General features: G+C 42.3%; 1 protein-coding gene across 1 annotated transcript; it reads left to right on the forward strand.

Moving 5' to 3' along the window:
- The first annotated feature begins 10,934 nt into the window (after positions 1-10,934).
- Positions 10,935-12,074, forward strand: LOC129235514 (pancreatic triacylglycerol lipase-like). The gene is made up of 2 exons (XM_054869401.1): positions 10,935-10,980; positions 11,080-12,074. The coding sequence occupies exons 1-2, from the start codon at positions 10,941-10,943 to the stop codon at positions 12,072-12,074; spliced, it is 1,035 nt and encodes a 344-aa protein (XP_054725376.1). The 5' UTR covers positions 10,935-10,940.
- The last annotated feature ends 601 nt before the right edge of the window (positions 12,075-12,675 follow it).

Here is a 12,675-nt window from a genome sequence, read left to right on the forward strand (position 1 = left end):
AAGATATGATAATTTTGTGCATAAACGTAATCTAAGCAATATTTGAAATTTACTCTATGCAAACTTAATAGTAGACCAGAGTTATGCAGCACTCGGGTTAACACGAATATAGCCGTTCATTTATTATCCATGAAGTTAAACGGACAGATTTGGATTGAGCGCGAAGATTCCAAACCTTAAATTTAAGTAATCGGAGTAGTCGATTGGATAACAATCGTGCGTGCGCCCAAGATCCTTGGCTTGTTGTTAGACTAGATGAGTACTTCTAAGGAAATAATTCTCATTAGCGACTAGCGCCGTTTTACGTTTACCCACGTATCCTCTGGGTAGCTTCCGAACACCCGTTCGGGAGTGAGCTAACGTGAGAAGGCGAAGCATCCCAGGATAGCTGGTTGTGCGCGGGGTTTGGGACCCGCCACTTAAAACTCCCCCCCAATGAAAACAGCAACAAAGCCTCGGATGAGAACTTCCAACACTGATGACGACCCCTGCAAACGAAATAAGGAATACGATTTGAGGGCATGCACCTGGAATGTCCGGTCCCTTAATGGAGAAGGTGCCTCTGCCCGGCTGGTTGATGTCCTCGTGATAGTAAAGGCTGACATCACTGCCATCCAAGAGATGCGATGGACGGGGCAGCTGCCATGTAAAGGACGCAAATTCGGTGTCGGATTTGTTGTGGGAGAGAGACTTCGTCGCCAAGTACTGTCGTTCACTCCGGTGGACGAGCGTCTCGCAATAATCCGCATCAAAGCCCGTTTTTTTAACATATCGCTAATTTTTGCCCACGCCCCTACGGAAGAGAAGGACGATGCGACCAAAGATTCCTTCTATGAGCGCTTGGAACGTTCCTATGAGCGCTGCCCCCGCCACGGCATAAAAATCGTGTTTGGCGACTTCAACACCAGGGTGGGCAAGGAAGGAATTTTTGGTCCCACAGTCGGAAAATTCAGCCTGCACAACGAAACATCCGGTAACAGACAGAGGCTGATCGACTTCGCCGGGGCCCGAAACATGGTAGTCTGCAGCACAAGATTCCAGCATAAAAAGATACACCAAGCTACCTGGCTGTCTCCTGATCGAAAAACGCGAGACCAGATCGGTCATGTTGTGATAGATGGAAGACACGCTTCTAGTGTATCAGATGTACGTACGATCCGAAGACTCAAAATCGACTCGGATAATTACCTTGTTGCAGCCAAACTGCGCACACACCTCTGTGCAGCAAAACACGTACATCTACCTACGCAAAGAATGTTTGACATCGAAAAGCTGTAATCACAACAGACAGCCAGAAGATTCGCCACTCGACTCTCACTCCTGCTCTCAGAGAGCACTGCCAAACAAACCGGCATGCACGAGCAATGGAGCAACATTTCTCGTTCCCTACGTACCGCCGCCGAAGAAGAAATCGGATTCCGGCGAGCCCGAAAAAACAATTGATACGACGAGGAATGTCATGCTGCCGCAGAAAGAAAAGATGCTGCCTATAGAGCCACGCTGCGATCGGGCGCAACGCGAGCCATGTGGGATCGCTACAGAGAGCTGAAAAGGAAGAGAGACGTATTATCCGATAGAAGAAACGAGAGGCCGAAATACGTGAGTGCGAGGAGCTTGAGATGCTGGCCAATAGGAACCACGCCGGAAAATTCTACCAGAAAGTTCAGCGGCTTACAGAAGGTTTTAAGACCGGGGCGCTTTCCTGTAAGAACAAAGACGGCGATCTGGTGACTGACGTACAGAACAATCTTAAATTATGGAGGGAACACTTCTCGAAGTGTACTACTAAATAGTGACAGCTGCGCATGTCACAGAGAATGTGAAGATCCCGATACCCCAATCGTTGACGACGGAATTGTCGTTCCCTTACCCACCCATGACGAGGTGAGAATAGCAATATCACGGCTAAAGAACAATAAAACCGCGGGCGCTGAAGGACTGCCGGCTGAGCTATTCAAACATGGCAGCGAGGAGCTGGTAAGGTGCATGTATCAGCTCCTATGCAAAATATGGTCGGACGAAAGCATGCCTGCCGATTGGAATTTAAGTGTGCTCTGCCCAATCCATAAGAAGGGCGATCCTGCAATTTGTGTCAATTACCGCGGGATTAGTCTTCTAAATATCGCCTATAAGGTTCTAGCGAGCGTATTGTGTGAAAGGCTGAAGCCCACCGTCAACCAACTGATTGGACCTTATCAGTGTGGCTTCAGACCTGGAAAGTCTACCATCGACCAAATATTCACAATACGCCAAATTTAGGAAAAGACCCATGAAAGGAGAATCGACACACACCATCTTTTCGTCGATTTCAAAGCTGCATTCGAAAGGAGTTACCTGTATGCCGCGATGTCTGAATTTGGTATCCCCGCAAAACTAATACGGCTATGTAAGATGACGTTGCTCAACACAAGCAGCGCCGTCAGAATTGGGAAGGACCTCTCCGAGCCGTTTGATACCAAACGAGGTTTCAGACAGGGTGACTCGCTGTCGTGTGACTTCTTTAACCTCATGTTGGAGAGCATCGTATGAGCCGCAGAACTTAATCGCTCAGGCACAATATTTTATAAGAGCGTACAATTGTTGGCGTATGCCGATGATATCGGCGCACTCGCGTATCGGCACCCACGTCACTGTAGACAGTTATAATTTCGAGGTTCGTTTATTTAAGAACCAGCATTAACACCGATAACAATGTCAGCCTTGAAATCCAACGTAGAATCTCTCCTGCCAACAAGTGCTACTTTGGACTAAGTAGGCAACTGAGCAGTAAAGTCCTCTCTCGACGAACAAAACTAACACTCTACAAGGCTCTCATCATGCCCGTCCTAACGTATGGCGCAGAAACTTGGACGATGACAACATCCGATGAAGCGACGCTTGGAGTGTTCGAGAGAAAGATTCTGCGTAAGATTTTTGGACCTTTGCACGTTGGCAACGGCGAATATCGTAGACGATGGAACGACGCTCCGGCTTTGAAAGTATTCGATGCGGTACCAGCTGGTGGTAGCAGAGGAAGGCCTCCTCTGCGTTGGAAAGATCAAGTTGAGAAGGACTTGGCTTCACTTGGTGTGTCCAATTGGCGCCGGTTAGCACGAGAAAGAAACGACTGGGGCGCTTTGTTAAACTCGGCAAAAATCGCGTAAGCGGTTATCGCGCCAATTAAGAAGAATACTAGCGCCGTTTTACTATCACTGTTGTCATGTGCTGTCTCGTTGCCTTTTTTGTGTGTCTGTTTCCATATCGAATTATTATATTAAAGCTTAAACATAACTAATACCTGAGTTCAAATGGTCAATGATTGAGATCCGGCTAAAAATTTTGCAAATGAAATAACATCCGATGTGATAGAGACCTGATTTAAATTATATATATTTTCGATACGTGGTGCCTGTTTTTCATCACTAGCTAGACAGAACAGCATTTTGTAATTGGTGGTACTGGTAAGTGTATGTATACGCAAACATAAAATTATATGAAGTAACTTCGAAAAGCCTATCAAGCTGCCAGACCAAATCAGTATTTTCCAAGCGGAAGTTTTTGCTGTGGGGAAAGCCGCGAAGCTAGCCTACACAAGAACAAGAAAGAACTCAATAACAAATATATACGTGGACAGTCAAGCACCAATAAAAGTAATAAGCTCATATTGTATTAAATACAAAAATGTTCAACGGAGCAGGGAGGCATTCAAACGTTAGCCCCAAACAGTAGGCTGCATATCTATTGGGTACCTCGTCACAAAGGCATTATGGGAAACGAAATAGCAAATGAGGTAGCAAAAAGTGCTGCTAGACTACCATTTGAAGAAGAGAACGGCATACAAAAACCGCTCAATTCAGTATACAACATGAAAAAGTAAGAGGAAGCTAAGTGGACTTATCTGATCACATGCAAAACAACAAAAGTTATGTGCGGAACTAACGACAAAAACTGACTCAATTCGTACTTACGCTCTCGCGAAAGGACTGCAGAACTATCAAAGGTATGCTAACAGGTCATCATCTATTGGCTGCACATGCGCACAAGATAGGGATTGCTAACACGGACAAATGCAGGAAATGCAGAGAGGATGTTGAGGAAACTTTAGAACAGCTTCTGTGCGTCTGTCCGGCATTATTAAAAACGCGCTTAAAATACCTGGGAGCCCCACTGTTTGAGGGTCTGGAGGACGCCTCAAAAGCGGATCTCCCAGCGCTGCTTAAATTCGCCAAAACTGCTGACATCCTACATGATGTCTATTTTCGATATTCATAGAGATCGGTCTCCATCTGGTATCGCTAGGGACGAAAATTTCTATGCGTGGCTTATTGCCAACCAGGCTAACCTAGCTTAACTTCGAAAAGTCTTTATTTCATGCTTAACTCCTTCCTCTGGCACACAAATTGAGGACAGCCAAACAAACCACGTTCTGCGTACAGTTGGTGCACAATAAGTGCAATATGGGTCATCTGCATGCCTAAACTTATATACTTATAAGTAGGATTCGAAGCACCTACGTCCAGTCAGTGTTTGGGTCAAATAAAATTCTTACTGTCCATGTTTTCGGTTGACCCAGTCGCTCTCTTGCTTCCTTGCATGTAATCCTAGCTGAATAAAATGTGACAAACAGAATTCGTTAAAAAATGCTGTTGATTTATTAAGTATAAGTAATAATATGTTTAGTTTTCCTAACACTCGTATTTCAGAGAAATGTTTGAAGCAAAATATTCCAAGAAATTAATTGTTTACCTCTACAGTTTGCTTGAAATTAATTTTTGCAATTTATCTTAAAAATACAACATAGGTAAAGCAGCAGTCTACATTGAGCGACAGTGCAGTCATACAACGTTCATTCATTTCAGTCTTGTAAGTCTGATTATTTCGTCAATCGTAATTTTATTTAAAAATAAAGTGAATAATTTTGAACCCCAGTTAAAATGAGTACAAAACGAAAGAGCTATTCCGTCGAGTACAAAAAGGGAATCGTAGAAGGCTCGAGGGGTGTAAATATTGTAGTACACTGTAAAGAGAAGATACTGGATCTCCATATGATTCGTAAATGGCTTGCAGACTACGATTACTTGTGCCAACTGGTGGACCAAGGGAATGAGAAAAAACGCAGAGTTGGGTTAGGTAAGCAGCCGTTATTTTCTGAGTTAGAAGCTTGCATCTGGGAATAGATGGCAGGCAGGAAAGCAATGGCTTTGGTTGTGCGCAGGGCTGATATTTAAAAAATTTAACCTTGAAACAGCAATTGAATTTGATAGAAGACAGAAGAATTGAAAACATCATCACATTGGTTGGACAACTTCCTTAAACGATATGAAATGTCTCTAACAGAGATCAGCAACATTGCTTAAGCTGGAAGACAATGAAGTTGTTAAGTGTGCACTTGCGTTTAAGCTTTTTGTTGATGGCATCGAATTTTCGAAATACCAACTCTCTGCTATGGATGAGAGTGCGGTACTCCTAGGCCATAGAGCTCAAACGACAAAGCTTATTCAAATCAATTTAAGTTCCTTCTACCGGTTACGATAGTGCACGTGCTACCTGTATTTTAGCGATTCGTCTAGATGGCAGGAAAGTATCGCCATTTTTAATCACTAAAGGTAAAAAATTCCAGATTCAACGTGTTTCTGGAATTTATGTCATTGAAAGTGAAAAGGCCTGGTGCACTCAAGCAGTTATAAAAAATACCGGTCTAACGGTTAGACGCGATAGAAGTGAAACCTTCCTTAAAACAAACTGAGAGAGAATGAGACGAAAGCAGCATTAGGAGCGGGATAATTATAGGTTCATTATAATATTGCTATAAAGTTCATATTTTATTTTCTTCATTTTATTATTATTCATCCTCAATGTTTTCAATTTCAACAAATGATACGAGTGCCTTATGATAGCTAAAATATGATACAAATGCTTTGGTTTCGATGTTGTCAACATGTCTTTGAAATACCGCGTCAATTGTTGTTTTTGATCGTGTTGTCGATTCAGTGCGATTGTTACACATTTTTAAATTGAATGTTGTATTGAGAACGTCAATTAAAGGAACCGCTGTGTCCAATGCAAAATTTACGTTAAAATCGCCACTTAAAATCATTGGAACTTTCTCGTAATCTTTTCTAAGTATCCGCGATACTTCTGGTGTATACTTTATTAAATTTTCGTGAATGAATTCCGTGATGCTATTTATTGATTGATTCGGTGAAATATAAATTGCCACAATTAAAACTGTTTTTCCATTGCTCAATCTGGTTTCGCATGCACATATTTCTCCCACTTTAGAGAGCTGAACAGACAGTGATTCTAGTTGCTGTGCATTCAGATCTATCTGTGGAGTTACAATACGAGCACCGTCATTTTGATTGTGGTATATTGCAACACCGCCTGCTCTCGTTTGTGGTCTTTTAAATTGAACTACAATATCAAAATTGGGAATGTCGAAAATGTTTTCATTATCCAACCAAGTCTCGAAAAGAATTAGAAAATTTGACGATGTTGCTACTTTGTCTAACTGCTTACGAATATAAAAATACGGACGCAATACAGCACACGCGGTTGCTATTATGAGCGTCGTAACGCGTATATTACACAGACGTACTAACATACACACAAACATTCGTAGGACGCTTGGTCTAAGCAAGTATTAGGTAGTGTAGTATAGGTATACATAATGCCTTCTCGCTCACCGTGGCTCCGTAAAACGCAGGCGCGCACACATACGTCCTAGCATACATACAAACATACATACGTATGACGCTTGAACTAAACACCAAAGCAAGTAATAGGCAGTGTAGTATACATACTACAATACTCACTATACTAGCGTGGCTCAGCAGTACGCAGCCACACACATATACGTATATCAACATAAAACGCTTCGTAGCCAAGAGTGTCGCTTTTTCGTTTCATCGAGTCTCAAATCACTCCCAACTATTCTAAAGAAGTTTTCACTTCAAAAAGTGTATAAATTTTTGCTGCCACCATTGTTGAGGGGTCAGAATAAAGGTTTACTAGTAAACCTTTGCTGCTGAGGGGCAGATTGATCAAATAATGATTCCGGCAGGAATGACTGGTTACCTCCAGACACTTAACATTGCCATAAACAAGCCATGCAAGGATCATTTGCGGATGGATATCAATGAATGTATGGAAAACAGAATGGTGAGAAATCATCGAGGTAATTTTGTAAAACTAGGTTTACAAAAAGTTGTGAGTTGGGTAAAAAATTCATGGGACAAAATAACTGATAGTTATGTCTCCACTGCACTACGGACAGGCTTCTTAGACAAAAAGTATTCATTTAACGATAGCTGATATCACAAGACATGAGAGATTCGGACCAATGAAACGAAATGGATTTGGAGGAAAATCAGAATATAATTCAGAATTTTACTTATGACGATGTTCCAGAAGAAGATGACATAATTGCAATTGAATAAATTTAAATTTTTGTATTCTGTGTGAAATAAATATTAAATAAAAATATACAAATATACTTCTATTTTTGCCCTCCCCCGAAAATAAGCCCTAGCGCGGATTTTGGACCAAAAAAGAAAGTAAGACAGTTTCTTATTTTCGAAAAAAGACGGTACAGGGTTTGATTGAAAAGTAATGAGCCTTCCCGGGCGGAGCGTCTGCCAAGCGATCAACCGAATCGGCTGGTGGGGGAAAATGATCATTCAACCTTCCCCTTCCACTAGAAACTGGTCCCAATTCGCTGGCAACAGCGGTGCAGTCAACATCGCTCCGCGCGTGAAAGCTGTTTTAAAAGTGTGTTAGGATTTTGCAGTGGCGAAAATGCAGCGATCGTTGGAGCAACGTTACTCGATCAAATTTTGGGTAAAGCTAAACAAAACGAGTACCGAAACCATTGGGCTACTCAAGGAGGCTTACGGGGACGAATCTCTGTACAGTGCCCAGGTAAAACGGTGGCACAAGTCGTTCAAGGAAGGCCGGGAGGACGTCGAAGGCGCAGAGCGATCTGGAAGGCCTTCGACGACGCAAACAGACGAAGATGTGAACCGGGTTTGTGAATTTTTGAACATTGACCGTCGTGCTAGTCTACGTGAGATCAGTGAAGAGTTAAATTTAACTTATGTGTGTGCCAAATTGGTTCCAAAGGTTTTGACTGATGAACAAAAGCAATTGCGTGTGGAAAAGAGTCGTGAAATATTGGAAAGTGACGAACAGGATAATACTTTAGACAATTGTATCACCTGTCCCCTCCGAAAATCTTTTTGTTCCCGCGCCTGAAAAGAAAGCTGAAGGGGAGGTGTTTCGACTCCATCGAGGCGATCCAAAAAACTGTGACAGCCGAATTGAACGCGATTCCGGCGGATGAGTTTAAAAAATGTTTCCTGCAGTGGAAGGACCGCTACCAGCGGAGTATTCACGCTCAAGGGTCCTATTTTGAAGAATATTAGTTGTATAAGCCAAAAGGTTCAATAAAACTGCTAAAAAAAAATAAGGCTTATTACTTCTCAATCAAACCCTGTACATCAAAATCGATAAAGCAGACGTGTTAAGTAATCGCCTGCGGATTTGCCTAGAACTTTTGGTGTTCATCATATGCGTATTAACGCCGTTACTGCTTATGCTGCCTTTCTGCTCTCGTCAATTATTACGTCCAAGTACTTAATGCATGCCTTCGATTCTATGCCATGATCGCCCACCATTATATGGACCGACACCACAATCTTCTTGCTGCTAATTCGCAACTATTCACTTTTATGGTCCGCAAGAGTTAGCCATTCCTTTACCATGTCGACAGACTGGTCACATATTGTTTCAGTTTAGAGGAGTAATCTAGCGACGACCACAACAGCAATACCGTCAGTAAATCCTATAATTTGTGACCCTAGAGGTAGATTGAGGCGCAAAACTCCATTTTCATTTAATGTTTCATAACAAGGGGCCTAAGACTGAGCCTTGTGGAGCTTCACCAATTATTGTATGCTCCTTCACGCCTGCATCGGTTTTACAGCGCAGGGTTCTGTTAGAAAAGTAACTGGCGGCTATCCTGCATATATACACTGCAACCCGGAAAACATCAAGCGCGATCAGAATTTTTCTCGAATTTGCAGTATTGTAGGCATCCTTAACGTCCAGTGCCGCAATTAGGCAGTACTCCTTGCTACCGTGTGACCATCGAGTTTCTTCGATTGCTCTCTGAGAAATGGTTTTTCCCGCAGATACATCAACTGTGGTTGAACGAACTTTGCGGAGTCCGAATTGACGGGATGATAAACTGCCTGCATCATCAATAATAGCCTCCAGACGATTTGCTATCAACCGATCAAGAATTTTTCCTACGGTGTCGAGCATGCACAGGTGGCGGTAGCTTGTAGGATATTCCGCAGGCTTGGATCCCTTTGAAATTATTAACAGTTTCTGTAACTTCCACTGGGTTGCAAATGCCCTTCTTTTAGACATGTTTTATAGTGATTTAAAAAAATATTCGACACGACTTTTAATTGCCACTTTTTGGGACTCCATCTGGACCTGGATTTTTATTATTTTTCATCTGTTTTGTGATCATCAGTAGTTTTTCTCTGTTGTTAGCTGCCATTTTGATCGCCTTCACAAAATCTTACCCATTCGTGGTCTCAAATAGTATCTTGCACGGGGCACAATATTTCTACTACATTACGCAGTGTATCCAGGCAAGTTATTGGAAGTGGCTAAGATGCTTTAAGATTATTCATAACTTCCTCGTCGCATAGCTAGAGGAAACACCATCGCTTATAGCTTTTAATTGCCCTTTTTGGGATCTTCCTTTTTTGCTTATATTGGAGCTAGTTTTCTTGGAAACTACCATTACCCTTAAACCTTCGTAAGCTCACCTTGCTCTGTTATTATGCAATGTCTGCTCTCTACCAGTATACAGGAACACTGTTGTGCTCGATGGGCCTCGTTTTAGAGGTGGCTGCATCGCTTTCTTTTATTAGTTGCCTCATGGCTTGAGTAGTTTTCTCAGCTACCATACATCCCCAGCGAGTATTACACCTGCCAACATAATTTCAATAACCTCCCGTGTCGTAGTTATTTCAGAAACTTTCTTCGCCGTGCTTCCTATTTCTCAAATTATTGCGAGGTGATTACTCTGGGTAAAATGTTGGCTGACGCACCATTTCGTTAAGCGAACAAGACTGGACGTCTCGAAGGTAAGTTCGAATATCAATCCCGTTCCCGCTTTTTGATACGACGGCTGAATTCCAGAGTTCATCAAGGCTACATCCAGCATGGCAAAAGCTTCCAGAAGCGCCTGACCTCAGGGGTTTGTCCGTGGGCATCCTCAGTTAACAGTTCAAGCTCCGTTAAAATCACTAGCTACCAAGATCTGTCACTTCAGTAGCAGTCCCCGGATATGTATGGGAATGTTTACGCTGCTACAACAACGACAACAATAGGTCTATACTCCTTTTCATCTTAAACGTTTATATGTACAAAGAAAGATTAAAACTTTGAAAAAATACTGTGTTACGCATATGACAAATACTTTCGTCTCACATTTTGCTACGACGTAAGCGATGGCGCACAACAGAGGGATTGCCAACGGTTAGCGAAATCCACCGGAGCCGATTCGTTCGTCTGACCTTTCCTTTGCAATATAGAATAAGGCTGTTAAACTTTCTCTTCGGCCTTGTGTCGTTGGTTCACGTATGCCGGCGTGTTTACAAGTCATGAGCGAAATTAAACATAGCGTCTTGCAAAGGAGATGTTATCGAACTGTGACAGCTTTTACAAACAAACAAAAAAAAGCAGCAAGCAATATTGCCTACGTACTTTCTTTATTAATTCTATAATTTTTTGTATTTTTTTTTTATATCTGTATTAACCGCTCGAGATACACCGAGACAGCACTTTCAACTTCCCACCCCCCCCCCTAATACATGTGCGAAAAATATAAAAAGCGCTCCCTTCGGCTGTTTCACCATTCTGATTTCGACAGCCTGTGTAAAATGAAGGTGTTTCTGGTTTTGACAATTTTTGCGCTGGCAGGTAAATACCGATTCCGGCACTTATATTTTCTCCGGCAATAAATTCAGAAATGATTTTTGAAATTCAACTAATTATTTTTTATTAATTGTTTCGACTCAGCTGCGGTTAATCCATTGGAGGACGATGGTCGCATCAGTGGTAAGAATGGTTGGAAAATACCACAGGATGATGGGTCATTTCTTTGGATGGGCATTGACGTGGTTTTAAGTCTTGTTGCTAAATTGGCAAGCCAAGCAGTAATCTTAGGACTGCCCAACGACTCGCCTGTCTATCTCTACCTCTACACCAGGAAAAATCAATATTACGCACAACAAATTACCGCTGACTACGATTCTATTTCGAATTCGAATTTCAATGCTGAGCATCCCACCTGTTTTGTGATTCATGGCTGGAGACAGAGCTATGAATCCGAAATGAATGGACTAATTCGTGATGCCTGGCTTTCAATTCGTGAATGCAACATATTTGTTGCGGATTGGCCGCGTGCTCGTTCCGATGATTATATTTCCTCCTTTGTGGCCGTACCCTCTACGGGAAAGGAATTGGCTCGCATAATTGATAACTTGGTGAATAATCATGGCATGTCATTGGAAACAACCAGAGTGATCGGTCATAGTTTGGGTGCACATGTTGCTGGTTATTGTGGCAAAAATGTTTCCTCAGGTATGATTTACGAAATTGTTGGTTTGGATCCTGCGCTCCCATGCTTTAGCTACGATAAGCCAAACGAACGACTCAACGAAAACGATGCCTACTATGTGAAATCCATCCAGACATGTGGTGGTAAATTGGGATTTGAGGAACCAATTGGCAAGGACGCCCGCTATCCGAATGGCGGTAAGGAGCAACCGGGTTGTGAACTTGATCTGACTGGACGTTGCAGTCACGAACGCTCCTGCGACTACTACGCTGAAGCAGTTCAAGGCAATAATTTCCGCTCTATACGTTGCAATGACTACGAAGATGCTTTGAACAAGAATTGTAGCGGTCCATACAGTGACGACAAAATGGGCGTTGTGAACAACTATGAATTTGCCGACGCAGTTTTTTATGTACTTGTACAAAGCTCGCCTCCATATGGTGATTGTAGTTAAGGAAAAAGTTTTATTAAAATAAAAATATTATAATTTTGTGAATATAAACAATCTAAATAATATTTCAAATTTACTCTATGCAAAGTTAAGAGTCGACCTGGGTTTCGTAGCATTCGGGTTAATACGAAAACAGCCGCTCCTCGCTCAAGAGCAAGGATCAAGCGACTTGTAGTATCTAGAGGAGGGTCCAAGTAGATTTTTTCGTGGATACTTTGAAGTTGAATGTACAGGTTTGGTAGAGCAGTGATCTACAAGGAGATTCCAAAACCTTAAATTTAGGTATATATAAATAATTATCAAATTTGTTTTTGAGCAGGGAGGGCCCCTGTAGGAGGACCTTGCTGTGAGCGTACGATCATGTTGCCCAGCTTCGTGTGTCTCTGTGTCTCAACGCGCTTTTATATGTTAGTCTAATGGTGGTAGATGTGCAAGTGCGTTAAACGCTTCATAGTCCGGGAACCAGGGATCATTTTGACGAAGGCAGACGCTATCCAATGGATAACGAAACCAACCGTCAGCTGACCCAGTAGCGGTGGGTACGTGCGTGGGACGCTACGAAACGTGTCGAAAAAAATGTTTAACAACTCATTTAATATCGGCA

Source organism: Anastrepha obliqua, chromosome 1 (genome assembly GCF_027943255.1).
Source record: "Anastrepha obliqua isolate idAnaObli1 chromosome 1, idAnaObli1_1.0, whole genome shotgun sequence".
NCBI lineage: Eukaryota > Metazoa > Arthropoda > Insecta > Diptera > Tephritidae > Anastrepha > Anastrepha obliqua.